This window comes from Phascolarctos cinereus, unplaced genomic scaffold (genome assembly GCF_003287225.1).
Source record: "Phascolarctos cinereus isolate Bilbo 61053 unplaced genomic scaffold, phaCin_HiC Scaffold_9;HRSCAF=440, whole genome shotgun sequence".
Classification (NCBI taxonomy): Eukaryota; Metazoa; Chordata; class Mammalia; order Diprotodontia; family Phascolarctidae; genus Phascolarctos; species Phascolarctos cinereus.
The window spans coordinates 258,071,851-258,094,584 of record NW_027556402.1 but is presented as its reverse complement, the minus strand read 5'-3'; the positions used below and the strand labels follow the sequence as shown (position 1 = coordinate 258,094,584).

General features: G+C 52.5%; 2 protein-coding genes across 9 annotated transcripts; one reads left to right on the top strand and one right to left on the bottom strand.

Moving 5' to 3' along the window:
- Positions 1 to 401: 401 nt before the first annotated feature.
- AIP (AHR interacting HSP90 co-chaperone) lies at positions 402 to 18,208 on the bottom strand. 4 transcript variants are annotated; one of them, XM_078149011.1, is made up of 7 exons: positions 6,330 to 6,393; positions 5,941 to 6,184; positions 5,354 to 5,533; positions 3,592 to 3,780; positions 1,705 to 1,881; positions 1,459 to 1,600; positions 402 to 659 (listed from the first exon to the last, which is right to left on the bottom strand). In XM_078149011.1, the coding sequence occupies exons 3-7, from the start codon at positions 5,453 to 5,455 to the stop codon at positions 454 to 456; spliced, it is 816 nt and encodes a 271-aa protein (XP_078005137.1). In that variant the 5' UTR covers positions 5,456 to 5,533; positions 5,941 to 6,184; positions 6,330 to 6,393; the 3' UTR covers positions 402 to 453. The 4 variants fall into 4 exon arrangements, with proteins under 4 accessions (XP_078005137.1, XP_020823707.1, XP_020823711.1 ...); XM_020968048.2 differs by lacking the exon at positions 5,941 to 6,184 and having other exon boundaries at positions 6,330 to 7,581; XM_020968052.2 differs by lacking the exon at positions 5,941 to 6,184 and having other exon boundaries at positions 493 to 659; positions 1,455 to 1,600; positions 6,330 to 6,452.
- Positions 17,529 to 21,586, top strand: TMEM134 (transmembrane protein 134). 5 transcript variants are annotated; one of them, XM_020968055.2, is made up of 7 exons: positions 17,533 to 18,042; positions 18,751 to 18,815; positions 18,894 to 18,986; positions 19,358 to 19,434; positions 20,465 to 20,488; positions 20,683 to 20,736; positions 20,851 to 21,586. In XM_020968055.2, exons 1-7 carry the CDS (start codon positions 17,869 to 17,871, stop codon positions 20,931 to 20,933), a joined length of 570 nt encoding a protein of 189 aa, XP_020823714.1. In that variant the 5' UTR covers positions 17,533 to 17,868; the 3' UTR covers positions 20,934 to 21,586. The 5 variants fall into 5 exon arrangements, with proteins under 5 accessions (XP_020823715.1, XP_020823714.1, XP_078005138.1 ...); XM_020968053.2 differs by having other exon boundaries at positions 17,534 to 18,042; positions 20,444 to 20,488; XM_020968054.2 differs by having other exon boundaries at positions 17,538 to 18,042; positions 18,897 to 18,986; positions 20,444 to 20,488.
- The last annotated feature ends 1,148 nt before the right edge of the window (positions 21,587 to 22,734 follow it).

The following is a 22,734-nucleotide window of genomic DNA, read 5'->3' as shown; positions in this document are numbered from 1 at the left end:
ACACACACACACACACACACAGAGAAGAGGAAAGTGCATCCCTGTGATGGGAAAGGGCTTGACCAAGGCCACACAGCTAGTGAGCAGCTGAGCAGGCATTCAAAACCAAGTCCTTTGACCCCACCCCACTTCTCCACTGGTCCTCTTAGCCTCCTCTCGGGAAGCGTTCCAGAAGGTGGAACCCAGGCAGTGACAGAGGCAGGGCTGGGATGTCAGGCTGTGCCACGGTCTCCCCACGTCCCCGAGAGAGAGCCAGGACCCTTTGGGACACATCTCCCAGGCCCTCAGGAATCCACAGGGCAGGGGCTGGGAGGGGCCAGAGAAGGCCAATGACCAGCCCAAGGTCACGTGTCAGCCAGCAGCAGGGCTGTGGGACCCCACAGAGGAGAAGGACACAGGCGGGCAGATAAATATGACATTTATACAGGGGGAGGCACAGCGGGGCGGGGCCAGTCACGGAGAGAAGATGCCCTGAAAACGGGCCTTGTCCTCGAGGTCCTTCTGGCGCAGGCGGTGCTGCAGCTGACGCAGCTCACGGCTCACCACGGGGCCCAGCGTCGGCTGCAGCTGGAGCACTTTGGCAAAGTCAGCCTGGGCCTCCTGGGTGTTCCACACTGCCGCGTGGGCCTTGCCCCGCTTGAAATAGGCCTTCACATTGTCTGTGGGAGATGCCGGGCAGAGGGGGTGAGGCCCTGGAGCCTCCCTAGGAACCCCTCCCTCTCTGCCCTCCCCCACCTGAGTGAACCACTGACAAAGGAGGTAATTGAGGCCCCCAGGGGAAAGGGCCTTCTTAAGCCACACACGTCCTAGGGGGCAGAGCTGGGCCCAAACCAACTGTTTCTTTTCCATTGCCTGCCAGGAGAGAGAGGAGGCAGAAACAGTGTGCCATGCAGGCGGGAGGGGGAGGGCCACGAGGGCCAGAGGAGGGGAAGGAGGGGGCCACGGGGCCAGAGGAGCAGGAGAAGGCCATGCTGGCAGGAGGGGGAGGGCCATGAGGGCCAGAGAAGGGGAAGGAGGGGGCCACGAGGGCCAGCAGCAACAGGAGAAGGCCACACAGGCAGGAGGGGAGGGAGAAGGGGAAGGGGAAGGAGGGGGCCACGGGGGCCAGAGGAGGAGAGGGGCCACGAGGGCCAGAGGAGGGGAAGAGGGGCCACGGGGGCCAGAGGAGGGGAAGGAGGGGGCCACGGGGGCCAGAGGAGGGGAAGGAGGGGGCCACAAGGGCCAGCAGCAGCAGGAGAAGGCCACGCAGGCAGGAGGGGAGGGAGAAGGGGAAGGGGAAGGAGGGGGCCACGGGGGCCAGAGGAGGGAAAGGAGGGGGCCACGGGGGCCAGAGGAGGGAAAGGAGGGGGCCACGAGGGCCAGAGGAGGAAGGAGGGGGCCACGGGGGCCAGCAGCAGCAGAGGAGGGCCACAAGGGCGGGAGCAGGGGCAGGTACAGCGGTGGCAGCCGGGCACTCACCCTCGTATTTGTTGAGGATGGCAGAGCAGTGGTCCAGCACCTCGTAATACTCCTGGGCCACCAGCTTGCACTGACAATAGTTCAGCAGCAGTGGCGTGATCTGCAGATCCAGCTGGATCCAGTCCGGGGAGCCGGGCTGCTCCTGGGCGCGGGGGAGAGAAGGGTGCAGGTGAGGGAAGGGCACAGGTGAGGAAGGCGCCCGGGGGGCCCCAGAGGCCCAGCCCCAGCTCCCGCTCCCGCCCCCACCTTCATCTGCAGGTTCTTGAGGCAGGCGATGGCGTCATAGTACTTGACGGAGGCCTCCTTGACGCGGCCCTCCCGGTACAGGCGGTTGCCTTCCTCGTGGATGAGCGGCACGGCCTTCATCTTCTCCTCGTCGCTCATGGCCCACGGGTCCTGCTGGTAGGTACCTGGAGCCTCGACCTGCGGGCACAGGGAGCGGGATCACACCTTGGGAGGGCATCCAAGCCAACCCATGAGGGGGTAAGAGCATCCCCAGAGAAGGCCCTTCTATCTCCATCCTCTCCTGAACTCCTAGAACTACTGAAGGTCAGAGCTGGAAGGGCCTCAGAACAGGGAACATTAGAGCTGGGAGGAGGCCTTAGAACATAGAACATGGAATATCAGAGCTGGAAGGGGGCCTTAGAACATAGAACATTAGAGCTGGGAGGAGGCCTTAGAACATAGAACATGGAATATCAGAGCTGGAAGGGGGCCTTAGAACATAGAACATTAGAGCTGGGAGAAGGCCTTAGAACATAGAACATGGAATGTTAGAGCTAAGAGGGGGCCTTCAGATAGAACATGGAATATTAGAGCTGGGGGGTCTTAGAACACAGAACATGGAGGAGTATCAGAGCTGGAAGGGGGCCTTAGAACATAGAACATTAGAGCTGGGAGAAGGCCTTAGAACTGAACACGGAATGTTAAGAGCTGAGAGGGGGGCCTTCAGATAGAACATGGAATATTAGAGCTGGGGGGGTCTTAGAACATAGAACATTAGAGCTGGGAGAAGGCCTTAGAACATAGAACATGGAATATCAGAGCTGAGGGGTGCTTAGAACATAAGGGTGGGGGCTTGGCAATCATCTTGTTCTCACACACACACACACCATTTTATGGAGGACAAGGCCCGGGTCCAAGGGGGAGGCAGAATTTAAACCTAGAGCTCTCCCCACTTCATCCTCTGGTCCTCCTTGCACAGGTCTGACTAGGTCACTCCACTGCTCAATAACCCCCAAGGGATCCCTAGTACCCCCAGGATCAAGCAGCAGCTCCCCTGTCTGGTGCTAGCCACCCTTCACTGCCTGCCTCCAAGCTGCCTTTCCAGCCCAGTAGACACCGCTCTCCTTCACGTACCTCACGGTCTGGCCAAATGGGGCTTCGTGCCACTCCCCACACAGGACATGGAGTCTTCTACCTCCATGCCTTTGCACGGGCCTTGGGGGTTTCCCTGTTCCCCTCCCCTTCCCTGCCAAGCTCAGCCCAAAGGCCACCTCCTACATGAAGCCTTCCCTGCTCGCTCCCTCCTCCCCAGCTGCCTGTGTTCATTCTATATAGACTTGTCTCACCAGATGGAATGTAACCCCACCCCAGAGTGTGCCCAGACCCTAGCACGGCGCTGGACACAGAGGAAGCTCATCGGTTGTTCAGTTAAACAGGGAAGGAGGCTCAGTTTCACAGTCTATAAAATGGGACTGAGGTTACAAGCCCCTCCTGTCCCTGCTTTTTGAGGACCCAAAGAGATACAGCACAAGCAATGTCACTGTCAGCTGCCCTTCTCCCACCGACCCCACAAGAGTCTGGAACTTCATCAGTAGGACACTCCTTCCCCCGGTGCAGATTGCTACTCGCAGATGGCCTTCGGGAACTGCTGCGGCTGAGGGGCCCTTGGCTCTAAGCAAGGCCGGGCCCATCAGGCAGGCCAGCCCACTGAGGCTGGCACAGAAGCAAGGCGCCAGAGGACGACCCTGGCCAGGGGCACTACGTGTGTGAATCGTGAATGGAGCCCTCGGAGCATTCAGAGGCCTCCCCTCTGGGAGATGACCATGACTGGACCAAGGTCACCCCGGCCAACATAGGGCAGGGCTGAGTCTCCCCAGTGTCCCTGGCAGGCCTCTCCTTGACCTTCACCTTGATCATTTCTATGTGGAAGATGAGGGGCTGGGGGTGCCGCTGCAGCTCATCCAGGTCGGCGTGGCCCAGGGAGCTGTGCTCTTGCATCTGGGCGATGCCACAGCAGTGCCGCTGGCCCTCCAGGGGGTCCTTGCCTGCGGCGATGTTCCGGAGACTTTTCGACACCAGTGGGTACAGGACCACGTGCTGCAGGATGTCAGAGAGAACAGTTTTAGAGCTGAGAGGGGAGTTGAGAACAGGGCACATCAGGGCCAGGAGAGGCCTCAGAACGGGGGACATCAGGGCTGGGAAGGACCTTAGAAAGCCTCCTTTTACAGAGCCAGAGTGGGGGGGGGGTCACGTGCTGGGGTCACAGAGCATTGGCACTGAGCTGGCCTGCTGCATCCTAGGCCAGGGCTCTCTATCAGCTGGGCCTGGGGCCCTTCCCTGTCTTGTCACATCCCGTTGCTTTCAGCCAGGCCCAGCACGGGGCGCCTCAGCATGGACACCACTCTCACCTCCACCCAGGCTGGATGAGCAGAGATATAACTCTCTCCCGAAGCTGCCAAATCCCACAGGCTCCCGAGACGGCTCCTGGCTAACTCCCAGCCGCAGGGATCTCTTTGCCCTCCCCAGACTGACCGCTCCCAGAAAGCAGGCCAGAGCTGGGCACAGCCGGCAGGTGCTCAGCGCATCTCGGCCTCCCCCAGCTTCTGACATACACGGTTTTACCCTGAATGATATTACATTTCCAAGGATCCCGGGCTGAAGTGCTGGGAAGGGCCTCTGACTGAAAGCTGGACAGAGAACATGAGAACCCAGGCTGTCAGAGCAGAGGGCTCTAGAGCCACTCCCCAGATCCCCAACAGACAGTCAGGTAGGCAGCATGGTGTGAAGCCCCTCCCCTGGATGAGGTCAGCTGGGTAACAGTGGAGGCAGGGCCCCAGCCCCCAAGATGGAGGCTGCCCCATCCCTTCTGCTGCTGGAGGATGCCTGGCTGGGGAGGGAGTGTGCCTAACACGCCAAGAAAGCGCCTGCCCCTAAGAATGTGTTTTCACCTGAAAAGGGGGAAGGAAGGAAGGCAGGAGGGGTCGCTAAAAGAGCTAGTGGATCAGCACATCCAGAGGCCTGATGGGGCCTTGGCACCGTCCTCAGCCTGACCACACCAGGTTTGGGATGGGGGCTCATCTCTGGACACTGTTAAAAGGAAGAGTCCGGAGAAAAGCCAGTAAAGGGAACCCAGAAGAGGCTCATTGTCCTTGGGACAGGATCCCCCCTGGATCTGCTTGGCCTAAGGGCACACCTGGGGGGTGGGGTTGGGGGGGTCACAAAAGGACAAATTTAGGCTCCATATTAGGAAGAAACTTCCCGATGATGACCCATGTTGCCACGTGGCAGTCCCTTTACCTCTGGTCAGGGGAGGCTTCAGGAAAATGCTGGAGGCCCACTGGTGAGGGGCTGTCCAGAGGGGATTTCTGTTCAGACCCCAGCTGGGCACTGATGCTGACCTCTCTGAGATTCTGTGATAAGCTTCCAGCGCTGGGAAGGGGGTGGGGGGGGCGGCGGGCCATGCTTTCAGCTCCCGCCTCCTCCTCGGCCCCAAGGCCTCAGCTGGCTAAGAGGGCAGGGGTCCCACGGACCCCGCCCCGAAAAGCTTACGGTGAGGTTCGGGTCCATTCCCCTGCATGCCTGGCCGGCCCAGAGCTCGCTCTGACCAGGTCTAGTGGCCCCCGCACCCAGCCCCAAGGGGGGAGGGGTTCTTGCCGGGGCAGGGCCTCACCTTGACGTCACAGAGGAACTCGGCCACCTCGGCCGGCCGCATCGTGCGCACGATCGTCTCCCACACCGGCAGCTTGAACTGCTTGCCCAGGATGAGCTCCATGGGCTTCCCCCGCTGGCGGCTGTCATCGATGACCGCTCCCTCCTCGTCGCTGCGCAGGGTCCGGAAATGGAAGGTGGCCTGGGGGGCCAGCCCGTCAGGACCGCCTGCAGACCCCCGCCCTGAGAGCCAGGGGGTCCCCACGGGGAGGGGGCGCAAAGCTCTGTCCGAAGACCGTCCGGCGAGCGCGGACAGCGCCCCCGGCCCCGCCCGGGACCGCAAGAACCCGCTTCCCACGGCAAGCCTTGGCCCCGGGGCCAGGGTTCAGCAATACTGATGCCAAGACGGCAATGTTCCCACAGCCCTTTAGGGTTTGCAAAGCAAACCTTGTTGGAGCGTCACCCCCCCCACCACCCCCCGCCCCGTGTAGAAGGTGCCCCTATTATTCCCATTTTATGGACTAGGAAACGGAGGCTCAGCTGGCCCAGGCGTCCCTCCCTCCCCTCCAGCCCCGTTCCCCGCCACCCTGGGGACCGCGACTAGAGTACCGTTATCCTTCCCAGATCTAGAACCGGAGGGGAAGGGACTTGCCCAGGGACGCACAGCAAGTCCGAAAGTCAGAGCACAGCCTCGAACCCCCGTCCCCTCCAGCGCCTCACACAGGGTGGGCCTCCTGCCTGGCCGCAAGGCGGCGCTGCGGGGCAAAGGCCTGGCAACGCCCAGGACCACTGGGGCAGGGCTGGAGGAACGGGGGCGGAGCCGACGCGCCCGGACCCGCCCTCGAAGCAAATGCTGACCAATCAGAACAAGAAAGCACATGAGTGCTGGGGTCGCGGGCGAACTGGGGGCCCCGAGGCTGCGCAGCCGCCCGCGCCGGGGTCTCCCCTCGTCCCGCTCGCGTAGCGCGCCCGCGGGGCGGCGGCGAGCGGAGCCGTACCTTGGTCCCGTCCCGGAAGTCGGGCAGCTCCCCGGTGCCCTCCTGTACAACCCGCTTCTCGATGCCCTCCGCCCGCAGCTTCTTAACCAAGTCCGCCATCCTGCTCCCCCGATGCCCTCCTCTCGGAAGCTTCAGGACAATCTCGGCAACTTACGGAAACGCTTCGTTTTGACAGCTTCCGGAACCACAGTTTCGGCAACTTCCGCCGCCGCCGGCGGCGGCGCCATCTTTACTGAGGGCAGAAGCCAGCGAAGTTGGCACATGCGCAGATGGAGCCCTCCTGCGCCCTGCTAGTTCTCTAGTTCTGTGGGGCGAGGGGCAGTAACTCTGGAGTTCGAAATGAGAGACGGAGTCACTGAACCTCCAAGCAAGCGGCGTTTCAATCTAAGCCCGACTTGTGCTGGAACCATAAGCTCCCACCCCTCCTGCAACGTATCAGACAAGTGGGCATCTAGCCCTTTGCTCGAAGACGGCTGGTGATGGGGAACTCACTCCCTGTCTTACGGATGGTTCAGGTTGCCGGGAAGTGATTCTTTGCATCAAGCTGAAGTCTTCCTCTCTGCAGCTCGCCCCACAGTTTTTCTGGTTCTGATCCTGGTATCAAGCAGAATAATAAGGCAGTGTGCTGTAATGAGAAGAGCACTGTGTCTGGAGTCAGAGGAACCAAGTTCGTATTCCCCCCTCTGCCCCTGCTGACCTAGGTGAACTTGAGCAAGTCACTTAACCTGTAGTGCCTCAGTTTCCTCACCTGAAAATGGCGGGGGGAGGGTGCCTTGCTGGACCCTTTCAGCCCGACATTTAGAATTCTCCAAGCCCAAAGGCCACTCTCCTTCCACATAAATGACAGCCCCTCAGTCACTGGCAGACAGTAGCTGCCTGATCTTCAGGCTTGGCTTGGGCAGCAGGAGAGACTTTCAAACCCTGCCTTCCCTGCTTACTAACTAGGGGATCCGGGCACAGGCTTTGGTGCTTTTGTGTGTAGACGTCTAAGATCGTGGGCCTAGAGATGGCTTTTTTGGATTTTGTCTCCTGTGATTTGAGGGGCATCTCTACGTCGATCTTCCCTCTATTTCAGAGCCGTTTTTTACAGGTATTTGGAGGGGTTTGGGGCAGAGCTCAAGCAGGTCACTGCTCTTACTCGCTCTTCCCTCTATTTTAACCTTTGACCTCACCACCATCATTTGTGACTCATTCCTACTGATTTTCCGTTCACTAATTTCACGAATTACATTTACGAAAAGAAATAACTTCAAATTGACAAGACTAAAGCCAAAAAACGTTGAGAAATAAACTTTCATGTGCCGTCTCCAGTGTGCTTCTAACATATAAACTCTAAGTTATTGGGGGAAGGGAATATATGTAGCACCTACTAAGGGCCCCCCCACCTATCCACACACACCCCTACTGTGTGCTTACACTGTGCTAAGCACTTTATAAATGTTATCTCATTTAATTCAGATAATCCTGGGAGATAGGCGCTGTTATTACCCATTTTACAGTGCAGGAAACTGAGGCGACCAGGTTAAGTGACTTGCCCAGGATAAGTGTCTAAGATCAATTTCTGACCCCGGGCCCAGTGCTCCATCCACTGTGCCACGTATTGAAGTTAAAAGATGCACAAGGACTTTATAACTACTCTGTTTAAGAGGTTTGTTCTTTGCCTCCCCCACTACTTTTCAGTTTAAGAATTTTTACTCAAATGAAGATTAGTTTAGCACAGTGGTTAGGGTACTGGATTTGGGCCAGGAAGACTTGAGTGCAAATTCTGCCTCATCAATGGCTACGTGGCTCTGGACAAATGATTTCTTTATGTGCCTCAGCCTCCTCGTCTGTAAAAGGAGGCTCTGTGTGATGGTTTCTAAGACTGCTGGGTGGCTTGGTGGATAGAAGGAAGACCCCCGGAGTTCAAATCCGGCCTCAGATACTTATTAGCTGTGTCACCCTGGGCAAGTCACTTAACCCTAATTGCCAAAAAAAATTAAAAAAAATTAAAAAAAAAAAAGACGGGCCTTTGCTTTACAGCCAGGTTGGAATGAGTGAAGGTTCTTTGCAGTTTCTCAAAGGCTATGCCAGCCTATCCTCATTCTCTTCTTCAGCTCTGGGCCCAGCTCAACATCCATCCATACTGTCTGTCCCAGATACAAATACTGCTGGACAAACTCTAGTATGACCCTTCGATGCATGTTGAAATCTATGCAATAGGCATTTTCATCCACTTGGCCTTTCCTGTGTTGATGGCTGGGCCAAATGCCTTTGAGTGATGGCAGATCTCTCCCAGGAGGCTCTGCTAGGTCTCTGTAGCATGAGATGCTGTTTGATAGCACTTTGCCCACAGTAGAACTTTTTTCAAAATTGGAGCCATTCTTCTCAGACCCCGCTACTGCCGCTTTACCCATTAAGTTTGTGTCATATTCTTCAATATCTTTGTGGCTCAGGGAATAAGGTTGCTGGAGGAGAGGAAGAGAGGTGGGGAGCAGCTGGGCAGTGGAGCAGTCAGGACATACAGAATTAATCGATTAAGTTCGCCACAGCGCCTGAAAACAATTACAGCAGTAACATCAGTGACCACTGATCACAGACCACCCTAAGAGACATGATAATAATGCAAAAGGCTTGGAATGTTGTGAGAATGAGCAAAATGTGATGCAGGGACACGATATGAGTGCCGGCTGCTGGCAACGGTGCTGATGATGCTTCAGGCAGGGTTACCACAAACCTCTAATCAAGGTTTGGCCCCAATATGCGATTCTAATCTAATCTGAACAACAAAACATTGTTTGTTTGGTTTTTTAGACACAATGCTATTGCACACTTAATAGCCTGCACTATGGTGTAAACATGACATTTACATGCACTGGAAAACCAAAAACTTCGTGTGACTTGCTTTATTGCAATATTTGCTTTATTGCAGTGGTCTGGAACAGAACCTGCATTTGATCTTCCCAATGACACTTAGAGGTAGGTGCTGTTATTATTCCCATTTTGCAGTTGAAGAAACTGAGGCAGAGAGAGCTTCAGTGACCTGCCCAGGGTCACACAGCTAGTGAGCTTCTGATGTATTGAAACTCAGGTCTTGCTGACTCCAGGCCCAGCGCTCTGTGCACTGTGGCGCCCTCTAGTGGCCTCAGGGAACACTGGCCAGGACTCTAGAGCTAGCATCAGGAAGACAGCTGCCCACAGGATTACCCTTAGAATACCATCTGGGAACTTGGTCTTGCCAGTGCCAGTGCAAGCTGTGGGGGTGTGGCATGACACAAGCCAATCAGGGATCCGGAAAGGTTTTCAGCAGGAAGCAGAACTTGAGTGGAGCCTTGGAGGACAAAGATTCTAACAGGCAGAGGTCAGGAGGGAGCATCCCAGCCCAAAGAGACAGAGAGGAGCATGAAAAGAGCAGGAAAGTGTGGCTGGAAGTAGGGTGTGTGAAGGAAGAGAATGGGGACAAACCTGGAGAGGGGAGCTGAAGGAGGCTACATGGCCAGGGAGGGGTGGGCTGTTTGTTTTCCTCTAAAGCAATAGAGAGTTCCTGAGCATTCTAGAACAGAGGAGTTCCATCATCAATTTATGCTTTAAGAAGGTCATTTTGGCAGCTCTTCAGGAGAGACTGGAGAGGGTAAAGACCTGGGGCAGGGAAGCCAATTGGGAGGCTGCCCTAATACTGCAAGGAGAAGGGCTGAGGGAGAGAGAGGAGAGAGGGCATAGAGGCAAGACATGGGATGGGGGTGGGGAGGCATAATCTATAAGATTTGGCCACTGATTGGATTTGTGGAGTGAGGGAAACTGAGGAGCTGATGACGACTCTGAAGTTGCCACGGTTGGGTGAAAGATGAGAGAGAGAGAGGAGGGGAGCGAGAGGAGACAGAGAAAAGAGGGGGGGGGAAGACAGGGAGGGAGAGAGAGACAGAGAGAAAAAAGAGAGGAGAGAGAAAGGGAGGAAGAGAAAGAGAGAGACAGAGAGAGAAAAGAGGAGAAAGAGAGAGAAAGGAATAGAGACAGGAGAGACAGACACAGAGAGAGAGAAAAGAGGGGGGAGAGAAACAGAGAGAGGAGAGAGAGAGAAAGGGAAGAAGAGAGAAAAGAGAGGGGGGAGAGAGAGAGAAAAGAGAGGGGGGAGAGAGAGAAAGAGAGAGAGAGAGAATGAGTCAGTCCAGAATGGAGATTAGGGATGTGGGGAAGTAGATTTGGACGTCCTTGGTGTAGAGATGTTTTTAACCAATGAGAGCTGATGAGGTTGCCAAGGGAGAAAATGTAGACAGAAGGGAAGACATCCAGGCAGCACCTTGGAGAACACCCACAGTTGGAGGGTGGGACTGGAAGGAGGAGCCAGCAAAGGAGACAAACAGTCAGACAAGGTGGGGGGACGGGGGAAGCTTGGGGGGGGCCTGTTATGGGCCAATCAGGGAGAGCTGGAGTGATGTGGGTTTAAAGGCATAGTCAAGTTGCTCCATTTGAATCCCAATGGGCTTTATCAAAGCCTGGTTTTCCAGAACTATTTCAAGAAATCATAAATGAAAATTATATGAGACAAAAAGAGTTAATTGTCCCAGTTTGGGTTTTTTGGGGGTTTTTTTGCTAGGTAATGGGGTTAGGTGACTTTGCCCAGGGTCACACAGCTAGTAAATATCAAATGTCTGAGGCCAGATTTGAACTCGGGTCCTCCTGACTTTATGGCCAGTGCTCTATCCACTGCACCACCTAGCTACCCCAATTGCCCCACTTTTTTTTTTTCAAAAATGATAGAATAAATAAGTAGGGGGGAAAAATCTAGCTCCCAAACCCCAAAATACTTCATGAAGTATAAGTGATCAAAATTTATATTCCTTTGGACAGAGGGCTCACATGTAAGGGTGTGACTCCCCACATGACAGAGGAAGGACAGGGAGGAGGAGGAAGAAGAGGAAAGAATAGCAGCATTGACCAACTAGAACTGGCCTGTTGGGTCCTCCAGGGGGCAGCTACTACTGCTCACACATTGTTGTTCATCCTTCATTCGTGAAGAGGACCAGTGACGTCCGGAGGGTGACGTCCTGACTTACAAGTCAATTGGATTGAAGTGAGGGAGGGCTGCACAGAGTCACCAGCCTCACTCTCTCCTCCTGAGTCATCCAAGTCCAGTGGCAAGATATAGACCAGGACACCTTTCGATGGCCCAGGATGCAGTTGGGAGGCCTTGACCTTTTTAAGCTAAGGTCTTTGCCAGATCTCAGTTTGTCTGAGGCAACACTCACTCAGTGGTTAAAAACTCTCTGAGACTATAGACTACAAAGAAGGTGCTGACTTTCATTGGTACAGGGGTGTCCTCACCTGGGAGTTCTCAATGAAATCTCAGGTTCACTGACTTCAGAAAAAGCTGGGAAGACCTATATGGTCTGATGCTGAGTGAAGTGAGCAGAACCCAGAGGACTTTGTACACAATAGCAGCCACGTTATGCAATGACTAAGAATGTTAAACTGAACCCTTCTCAGCATTACGAGGATCTAAGACCTCTCCAGAGGCCTCAGGATGGAAAATGCTGTCCACATCCAAAGAAAGAACTATGGAAGTCGAATCGCTCTCACTTAATTTTACCTTCAGTTGAATTTTGTTTCATCTTTCTGATGGTTCCTCCTATTGGCTTTAATTTTTACTTACAACATCACTAATGTGAAAATATGTTTAATGGGTATGTAAATGTAAAGCCTATGTCAGATTGTGCGCCGTCTTGGGGAGGGGGGGGGAGAAAAAGGGAGAAAAATTTTCAACTCTAAATTCTGCTCCTCCAGACTTTTTGTTAATTACATAATAAATAATGAAGAGGGGGGGAAAAAAACTAAAAACAAAAAAAAAATCTCAGGTTCAGTCCCTTTGGACTGATTTGTCTTTGTAAATGTCATTTCCCCCCATTAGAATATATAAGGGGGGGGTCATCAGAAGAGCCTCTTATCTCTCTGATGAGATAACAAGGCAGAACAGGGGCGGAGCCAAGATGGCAGAGTGAAAGCAGTGACTTGCTTGAGCTGTCCCCTAGACCCCTCCAAATACTCATAAAAATTGGCTCTAAACAAATTCTGAAGCAGCAGAGCCCACAAAAAGACAGAGTGAAACAAATTTCCAGCCCAAGACAACCTGGATGATTGATCAGAAAGGTGTATCGCGCCTGGCTGGGAGCACAGCACAGCGCTTTGTGGGCGTGCAGGCCACCACGAACCTGGAGCAGGTCTCAGAGGACTGAATCTCGGGCAGCTGTGGAGGTTTCCAGACTCCTCAATCCACCAATGCCAAAGACAACTTAGAAGGTCAGTGGGAAAAGTCTGTTTCTGTTGGTGCTGAGAAAGGAAGGTGGGGTCTCAGCCCCATTCCCCAAAAGCGTGGCCCTGGGGGAGGGGGGCAGCTGCTTCCCGAGCTTCCGGCCCACAGACTGAGGGGAAATCCAGTGGCTGATCAGAGGGGGATTGCAGGGATCTCTTTGCCAGTGCTGAGGCAGGAATCTCTTGCTTTGCCCGTGTTTGGATCTGGGTCACAGTTCTGGGCGTGCTGGGTGAGGAGGAGCACTGGCTTGGTGGAGCTTGTAGTGGCTGTGGAGAGGACCCTCCTCACAGTTACAGGACAGAAAGGAGTACTTCTAGTCACAGGCCAGGAAAGGAGTAAACACCTCGCCCCTTATCATACCACCTTGGAAGAACTGAAAATTTACAGGTCCCTACAATTATCTCTGAAAACAGCTGTAAAACCCCCCCCAAAGCTTGGGACAGTACATTCTCCACATTGGAAGCAGACTCTACCTTAACAAAGAGTTTAAAACTCAAGTAATTGGCCAGGATCATGAGCAAGTAGTGCAAAAAGAGTCAGACTATATTATCTTACTTTGGTGAAAAGAAGATCAAAATATACAACCAGAAGAAGACAACAAAGTCAAAGCTCCTACATCCAAAGCCTCCAAGAAAAATATGAATCAGTCCCAGGCCTTGGAAGAGCTCAAAAGGGATTTTGAGAAGCAAGTAAGGGAAAGAGGAAAAACTGAGAGTGATGCAAGAAAATCAAAAAACAAGTCAACAGCTTGCTAAAGGAGACCCAAAAAAATACTGAAGAAAATAACACCTTAAAAAATAGCCTAACCCAAATGGCAAAAGAGGTCCAAAAAGCCAATGAGGAGAAGAATGCCCTAAAAAGCAAAATTGGCCAAATGGAAAAGGAAGTCCAAAAATTACTGAAGAAAATACTTCCTTAAAAATTAGAATAGAGCAATTGGAAAGCTAGTGACTTTATGAGAAATCAGACACAGTAGAACAAATCCAAAAGAATGAAAAATTAGAAAACAATGTGAAATATCTCATTGGAAAAACAACTGACCTGGAAAATAGATCCAGGAGAGAGAATTTAAAAATTATTGGACTATCTGAAAGCCATGATCAAAAAAAGAGCCTAGACATCATCTTTCAAGAAATTATCAAGGAAAACTGCCCTGATATATTAGAACCAGAGGGCAAAATAGAAATTGAAAGAATCCACAGATCTCCTCCTGAAAGAGATCCCCAAAGGAAAACTCCTAGGAATATTGTAGCCAAATTCCAGAGTTCCCAGGTCAAGGAGAAAATATTACAAGCTGCCAGAAGGAAACAGTTCAAGTACTGTGGAAACACAATCAGGATAACACAAGATTTAGCAGCTTCTACATTAAAGGACCGCAGGGCATGGAATATAATATTCTGGAGGGCAAAGGAGATAGGATTACAACCAAGAATCACCTACCCAGCAAAACTGAGTATAATCCTTCAGGGGAAAAAATGGTCATTCAGTGAAATAGAGGACTTTCAAGCATTCTTGATGAAAAGACCAGAGCTGAATAGAAAATTTGACTTTCAAATACAGGACTCAAGTGGAACATGAGGTAAACAGGAAAGAGAAATCATAAGAGACTTATTAAGATTGAACTGTTTACATTCCTGCATGGAAAGATGATATTTATAACTCATGAGACCTTTGTCAGTATTAGGGTAGTTGGAGGAAAAAAATTATATGTATGTATATGTAGATAGATAGATAGAGGGCACAGGGTGAGTTGAAGATTAAGGGGTCATATCTGGAGAATAAAATTAAGGGATGAGAGAGGATTATACTCGGAGAAGAAGAAAGGGAGATGTAGAATGGGATAAATTATCTCACAAAAAAAACAGAAAAGTCTCTTACAGTGGAGGGGAAACGGGGGAAGGTGAGAGGGAATGAGGATTTGGCTTAAGGAGGGAATAACATACACGTTCAATTGGGTATGGAAATCTGTCTTACCCTACAGGAAAATAGGGGGAGAAGGGGACAGGAGAACAGGGGGATGATAGAGAGGAGGGCAGATTGGTACTTCTGAGGAGGGACAGGGTCAAAAGAAAGAATAGAATAAATGGGAGGGCAGGATATGATTAAGGGAAATAGAGTGAGTTTTTCACAACATGTCTACTATGGACGTGTTTTGCATAACTGCACATGTACAACCTATATTGAGTTGCTTGCCTTTTCAATGAGGGTGGGTGGGGAGGGAGGAAGAGAGAAAATTTGAAACCTAAAGTTTTAAAAACATATGTTTAAAAAAATGTTTTCACATGCCACTGGGAAATAAGAAATATAGGAAATGGGGTACAGAAGTCTATCCTGCCCTACAGGAAAATAGAAGGGGAAGGTGTGATAAGAGAAGGGGAGAGAGATAGAAGAGAGGACAGACTAGGGGAAGGGATATTCAGAATGCATTCCATCTTGGGATGGGGGGAGGGGGGAGATGGGGTGAAAATTTGGAACTCAAAAACTTGTGGAAGTGAATGTTGAAAACTAAAAATAAATAAATTTATATTAAAAAAAAAACAAGGCAGAACAAAGGTTTGGAAGCATCCCAGGGACACCTCCCTATGGATCACAGATTGTATCATGGGTCAGACACATCCTGTATCTAGAGCTGGAGGGACCCTGGAGTTACGGAGTCTCCTCATTTCCCAGATGTGGAAACTGAGGCCCACACAGGGGAAGTGACCTGCATAAGGTCACCCAGAAAGTGACAGAGGCAAGGTCTGCACTCACATCCTCAGACTCCAAAACCAGCTAGTTTTCACTTTGCTGTAGAGCATTGGCCCAAGGAATTCCCAGATGGTTAGCTGGCTGACACTCAGAGGATGGGCTCTTCTTGATAGAGAAGTTGGCCCTCTTAGTGAGTTGATACCCAGCTCATTATCTCTTATTATCTCCAGGATTCCCCCCTCACCTTTTCCCTTGGGCCCTCTTCATGAGGTTAGCAATTAGGGGTTCGGGATTTCACTCTTCCTGCAGTCTCCTCTGCTCCCCACCCCCACAGTGTAGTTAACAGCAGTTGGCTGAGTGAATAGAGAAGCAGGCCTGGAGTCAGGAAGACCTGAGTTCAAATGTGACCACAGACACCTAGTAACTTTGTGACCCTGGACAACTCATTTAATCCCTGTTTGCCTCAGTTTCTGTGTCTGTAAAATAAGGATAATCATAGCACTTCCTTCCCAGGGTTGTTTCCAGGATCAGCTTAGATAATAATTCTAAGTCATTAAGCATGGCCTGAGAAGAGGAGTGTTTCTTCCTTCTGGGATTGACCTTCAGAAGACAGGATTTCCTGCTGAGGTGGGGGAGGGGGGGACTACTTGGAGAAAGAAAAAGATAATCCTTTGGGCAGTGTCCTACTTGAAGGACGAAGCCAGTGGTTTACATGGACATCAAAGTGTAGGGCACTACTTGAGCTATAGTCCCCAAACCGTAGTTAACTTTTGGGGAGAAGGGGAGTCAAAACTCCAAGTGAGGCAGGAGCCAGATTAGAATGTCGTTGGGAAATGTTTAAGAAATTAAATACAATTACAATACTACTCAGGTCAGGATTGTTTATGGCTTTCTAAGTCAATCAATATGCAGCCCACAGTATTCCTTTTTGAGTTTCACTTGACTGTTATAAACCACTTGGGGAGGGGGGGGAAGATTGTGCAAAATTCTGTGGGAAAGAGCCACAGACCAGAATGTCAAGTGTCCCAATGAGTCCCAAAGCAATCCAACATTCAGTTTCCTTTCGGAGGAGCTCGGGAATTATTTGAGTGCTTTGAGAATATGCTTACAGTCTCCTGTGGATTCTTTGTAGCATCTGCCTTTTCTGTGGCCAGAAGTAAAGGCTGTCCTGTACTCCTCGTGTATTTGTTACCTTGAGTGCCTGTAACAGGGCACTTACATTTGGAGAAACTTAGATATGAACTATACCATGAGTGTATTGGCTTTTCTTGGAGTAACTGCAGATGGGGACAAGGAAACAAAAGAAAAATTGAAAGTTATCCCCTTGGGGTCCCAAGACCCACCCATTCAGAGAGTCAGTCGAGTTCTCCGTTAACCCTGGGCCATGTGTTCCAACCACTTCACTTTTGTCTTTGTAGCTCCAGAAATTAGCATGGTGCCTGGCACTTAGTAATAGTAATAATAATAACGATAGCTAACATTTATATAGCATTGTACTAAGCACTTTATAATTATCTTATTTGATCCTCACAACAACCTTGGGAGGTTGCTATTGTTATTTCCATTTTATAAATAAGGAAACTTGGGCAAACAGAGGTTAAATGACTTGCCCAAGGTCACACAGCTAGGTGACCAATCTGATTGAGGGTGAGGCCTTGAGTCAGGAAGACTCTTCTTCTTGAGTCCAGACCCACACTCAGGCACTTACTGTGTGACCCTGGGCAGGTCACTTAACCCTGTTTGCCTCAGTTTCCTCATCTGTCAAATAAACTGGAGAAGAAAATGGCAAGCCACTCTAGTATCCACCCCCAAAAGGGGTCACAAAGAGTCCATTCGACTGAACAACAATAAGGTTAGTTTGTTAGTAAGAGTCTGAGCATAAACTCACATCTTCTGACTTCTGGCCCAGCACGCTAGCCACTGCATTACTCAGCTGTCCCTACTTAGTAGATAATTAAATGCTTGTTGATCCGATGTGCCGTACTGACCTTCTTTTGTATGTTGTGCTTAAATCTGAGGGCCCGAGCTTCCTAGGCTGCCAATTCACACTCTTAAATCAGATTGAGTTTGCAGGCCACTGGAACCGTCAGATCTTTTTCAGAGGAATTGCTTAAACTCATCCCACCTCCCACATCTAGCACTCACTGGCGAAGTGGAGTTTCCTCCTTCCTCCTCTCTACTCCTCCCTCCTCCCAACTCACCCCCACCCCCAACTGGGTGCCCCTCCCTCCTCCTCCCCACCCAGGCTAGGTGAAACTATCCGGCCATAGGCGGTTGACTGCTCCTGCCTCGCCTTCCGTGGTGGTGGGGGGGCGCCCTAGCTCCTCCTTCACCCCTCCCCCAGCAGCCCCCTTCTCCCTCCCCCACCCCACTCTGGGGTTGGAGTGAGTGCCAGCGTCCCGGGAGGCGGAGGCGAGATTCGAGGTAGATCCTGTTGCCAGCTGGCCAGCCCAGCGCCCTGACCAGCGCAGCACGGACCATGGGCCTCTGAGAGCCGGCCCCGGGCGGGCCAGCTGCGGGCAGCTGGGCACAGCTGCAGGGCAGCTCCATGCGGGGGTCCGAGCCATGAGCAGCGGCCGCTCCGAGTTCAGCATCGATGATGCCTTTGAATTATCTCTGGAGGAGGGGGGCCCGGGGCCCGGGGGGACCCCCCCGCGCTTTGGAGCGCTGCACTTTGAACGCAAAGGCCGGGGAGACGCGGAAGAAGAGGGCGAGAAACAGTCTCGTCTCAAGTATCAGGTGAGAAAACAGCGTCCCCCCTTCCCCGCCCTCCACGCGCTAGCCCCTGATGAGCACCTTGGATTCCCAGCGCCTCAGTTTCCTCCTCTGTAAAATGGGGAAATCGCACTCGCTCCTTGCCAAGGCCGCTTCCAGCTTTGGCTCCCAGGATCTTACTGGGCTCCTCCCTGGCCCGAAGCCCAAAGTCATAAGACTTCAGACTGGAAGAAACCCTAGAAATCAAGGCGCCACCTCCCCCCGCCTTTTATAGATAGGGAAGAGAAGAGGGCTGCCCAAGGCCCTTGCGTCCTGGTGAGCGGGAGCTTCTCAGCCAGGGCCCTTCCCTTACACAAGCACACGCGCGCGCACACTCACACTCACACACACACACACACACACCCCACACACACACCGATCCAAGTCCTCTTCCTAGGACAGTCTCCCAGCTCACACCCCTGCAAATACCCTCCCCAGAGCTGCTGCCAGTCCTGCCTCGCTAGGCAGGCACCTCCCAAACTCGGCTCTTACTCAGTCTTCTAAGCCACCCACCTCGGAACTGGTTTCGGTTTCTGTGAATCATCAAACTTGTTAGGCTGGTGAGCAGCTGTTAGAGGACAATCAGAGCTGCTGGCAGGCTGATGAGGAAAGAGGGGGGCTGGAAGACGAGGTGGACGTCTTAGGGAATCCCCCCCATGCCCCAACAATCAGAGCTGTTTTGTTTTGGAGCAGAACTTGGAGAATGACGAGGATGGTGCCCAGATCCCCTCCGATCCTGATGGAGCTATGAAGCTCAGGTTAGGCCGACCCCCTGGCCCCTCCCCCCCCCCCCGCTCCTGGGTGGGGGACCCCCTGCTCAGTGTGGCCTCTTCCAGCAGGGATCCTGGGCGCTCCTCCACCCGAAGTTCTCAGTGGTCCTTCAGTACCATCAGCAGCAGCACCCAGCGCTCCTATCGTGCCTGCTGCAGGTGAGGGGCAGGGCCCCCTCCCTCCTCAGAGGTTTCAGGCCTTGGGCCTGTCTCCATCCCTGTCCGGCTCACCAGAGACAAGCCCCCAACCTGCTTCATCCTCCCCTCCTTCCCAGATGCCCTCTCCAGCCCAGCTCCATCCTTATCTAACACTCCTTCCCATCAGGGCACTGGGCTTGGAATCCAGAAACCAATCTTAACTCCACCCCTGACGTGCTCTGTGACTTGTAGCCTCTCTGGGTCTCAGTTTCCTCCTCCATAAAATAGGGATAAGTGAGATGATTGAAAGCTCTTTAAAATGTTATACAAATGTGATCTGTTATTTTTACCGCCGTCAGTATCATTATTTAAGGTTTCTTGTCTGGCCTCAGCTGGACACAGCACCCTCTGATCCAGAAGAATCGCCGGGTGGTTCTGGCCTCCTTCCTGCTGTTGTTGCTGGGCCTCAGTGAGTGTCTGGCTCCCCGGCCTGCCCCCTCCCCACCACCCACCCAGGGTTTCTGTCCCTAGGGGCTGCATGGGGCCACATGCCCTGGATTCACACTGTAACTAGCTAGCTACTGGCCTTCCCATCCTGAGCTGGTGGGAGTTGGGGGTGGAGCTGGGAGCTGGGAGGAAAGGAAGGAGAGGAAGGAAGGAAGGAAGTCATGCTTCAGGTAAGGCTTTGGACAAGGCTGCCTCTGGGCTTCCTTCCAAATCCAAGATCTAATTCTAATCTTTAAAGTCCATCAGTTGACTTCATGTCCAAGAGAGAATGGAGCCAATTTAGGGATCTGAGAAGTGCCTGGCCTATGGAGAAAACAGGGGAGGGGCTGAAGGAAGCCCCGAGTTTAGAGAAGATACCTGTGCCCTCCCAGAACTCCTACACCCACCCAAATCTCTAATTGCCGACATTAATGGCAAAGCTGTGTGAGCTGGGGCAATCACTTTCCTTCTCTGGGCTTGTTTCCTCATCTTCTAAAATGGTACCACATACCAAGCACTAAGCTAGATGTTAGGCCCCCAAAGACATCGATGAAGCCCCCTGTGGTCCCAAGAAGCTGACATCCTCCTGGGGAAAGAACCACACAGATGAGTAAATACAAAAGCAACATGGAGGCATTTGGTACATTTAGGGGAGGTGGGAGCCAGAGAGTAGTGGATTTGGAGGCAGAAAAGACTACTTAATATCTGGGTGACCTCTGGGCCTCAGTTTTCTTACCTCTAAAATGAGGGGATTCAACTAGCTGGCCCCCAAGGTTGCTCTAAATCTATGGCTCTCCGACAGGGGGGCTGGGGAAGAATCAGGAGGGGACTCATGTAGGGGGTGGCACCTTCAAAGAGCCTTGAAGGAAGGGGGTGGGGTGTTCCAGGAGGGATCAAGAAGTTAAATCCAGTGATCAGTAAGAGATTCTCTGACCTAGCACCCCCATTCCCCCACCTGCCTTCTGACCTCTCTCCTGACCTTCTGACTGAAGCACTCATCCTCATTGGGGTAGGACTCCAGGTGAACCCTTCTCCAGGTGAGAGCGCTCTCTTACCCCTAGACTCCTTCCCTGGAATTTGGGAGGTGCATGGGGGATGGGGAGGAGAGAAGGGGGGGTCATTGCTGGCCAGCCCAGCACCTGCATGTCCAGCTCCCCTGTCTTTGCTTTTCTCTAGCCTTGGTCCCCAGGGCCTGGGATTGAGTTCAGCCTGTCCACCTTTCTCCCCACAGGTGTCTCTAGTGCCATCTTCTTTGTTCCTGGCTTCCTGCTGCTCATCCCTGGAGGTGCACCCCAGGCCTGGAGGGGGGAAGGGGAGGGGAGGCCCCCCCACTTCCTGGGATATGGGGTGGGGCCCCGGATAACAAAGGTCAAGGTGATGACAGGCCCCTCCCTTTCAGTATACCACGTCATCTTCATTTACTGCGCTGTCAAGGGCCACCGAGGTTTCCAGTTTTTCTACTTGCCTTACTTTGAGAAATGAGCCGTGAGCCTGCATCTGGGATGGAGCTCCCCCCATCCCGCTGCTGCCTCAGCAGCCCGGAAATGGACACAGCTGGCCAGATCCTTGGAGGCCAGACAGCTCCAGGCTGGGCAGGAGGAAGAGGATGGGGAAGGGGGCCTGGCTAGGGGGAGATAACGACCAGAGAGCATCCCCTTCCCCCTCCTAGGGTTTAGAGCTGAAAGAGACCTCCAAGGCCAGCCAGGCCAAATGCCCTTCTCTCCCCAAGGGAGGGGTGAAATAGTGCCTTGCCCAAAGACAGCCAGCTAGTCAGCAGCAGAGTTGGGATTAGAACCCAGGCCCTCCACCTCCTGACCACTACAAGGCACCTCTGACCCTGACAGACAGGCTAGCTGGAGCCAATAGATAGGGGGAACATTGCTCTTTGCCTGGTCCTCAGTGGCCCAACCCACCCCAGGACTCCTGGAGGTTTTCTCAGGAAGTTTACTACCCCCGTTTCTGTCCCATCCCTGGTCCTTTGTCCGTGGACTTCCCTGGCTCTGGGGCCAGGCCTTCCTGAGCCCCACCTCTGCCCAATCCTGCCTCTGATTCTGGTGCCTTTAACTTATTAGGAGGCCCCAAGGCCATCCTCACATTTAGGATCTTCTGTCCCAATAAAATGGCGTTTGATTCTAGCTGGGAGACTTGTCTCTTTTCTCTTTTCCCTTCAGTCCTCACCTCTCTCACTTCCTCTGCTTCTGTCCCCACCCCTGAATAGGACAAGTTTAAAGATGCCGGCTCTTTTAACCCTTTGTGGTAGGTCACATAAATAGTATCTTCCCCATTGTACAGATGAGGAAACTGACCCAGAAAGGTTTGGTCACTTGCCCAAGATGACAAAGCTTCTACTGCAGACCTGGCTCTTACCACCCACAGGACCTTCCTTTTTAGACTTTCCATTGGCATCCAGTTATCAACTTCATTTCCAAATAAATCCCGCCTCCCTTCCCTGGGGAACCATCTCTTGGAAGAAAGAATGAAAAAGAAAGGGAGGGGCTGAGGAAGCAACTTGACAAAACTCGCCCAATTATCAGCCGAGTCTGATAGCATATGCAACACCTGTAGCTCCCCACCCTGGCAAAGAGCCCTCCTCTTTAAAAAAAAAAAAAACAGCAAAAAAAAAAGGGAAGAAAGAAAGAAAAGAAAGGGGGGAAAAGGGTTTTTTGGGTTGTTGTTTTTTTACATTCTATCACTGACACTTCATCACAGCCTCCCTCCCCAAATAGATCTCTCCCTTGTAACAAAGTATAACCAAGCAAAACAACACAGTAGCCAATGCATGCCTCATTCCTCACCATGGGGTCCACCGCCTCTGCCAGAAGGTGTGGAGACCTGCTTCACCATTAGACTGGCCACTGCCATGACTGCTGTTCTTGAACCCTGCCTCCCATCCTGTACATTGTCCTTGGTTCTATTTTCTTGGCTTTTTGCCGTCTGATAGAAATCTTGGGATTCCTTCTGTTCGATGTTTGCAGAATATCCCATTCCATTCATGCCCTGGTTCGGCCCCTGGGCCCCCTTCTTCATGGCCTGGGCTGCTCTTCCCTCCCCCTCCCCCTCTTCCTTCGCTGGGTGCTGGATTAGCCCCTTGGCAAGTGAAGGAGGAATGTTCAAGACAGTCTCCGGAAAGGCCATTTGCCTCTTTCCCTCCTGTTAATATCCCAAGTCACGGAATCACAGAGTTGGAAGGGACTCCAGCAGCAGCTGGTGTGACTCATACCCCAAAGGAAGGCTGGAAGTGGTCCCCAACCTCTGCCTGAAGACCTCCAAGGAGAGGGGCCCC

Bases quoted from the DNA above. Each gene is read 5' to 3' on its own strand.
- AIP (XM_020968048.2), bottom strand. From the start codon at position 6,428: ATGGCGGACTTGGTTAAGAAGCTGCGGGCGGAGGGCATCGAGAAGCGG. The intron at 5,534-6,329 runs GTACGGCTCCGC...CTGGCCCCCCAG, and splicing joins ACTTCCGGGACGGGACCAAG to GCCACCTTCCATTTCCGGAC. The intron at 3,781-5,353 runs GTGAGGCCCTGC...GACATCCTGCAG, and splicing joins AGTTCCTCTGTGACGTCAAG to CACGTGGTCCTGTACCCACT.
- TMEM134 (XM_020968053.2), top strand. From the start codon at position 17,869: ATGAGCAGCGGCCGCTCCGAGTTCAGCATCGATGATGCCTTTGAATTA. The intron at 18,043-18,750 runs GTGAGAAAACAG...GTTTTGGAGCAG, and splicing joins AGTCTCGTCTCAAGTATCAG to AACTTGGAGAATGACGAGGA. The intron at 18,816-18,893 runs GTTAGGCCGACC...GGCCTCTTCCAG, and splicing joins GATGGAGCTATGAAGCTCAG to CAGGGATCCTGGGCGCTCCT.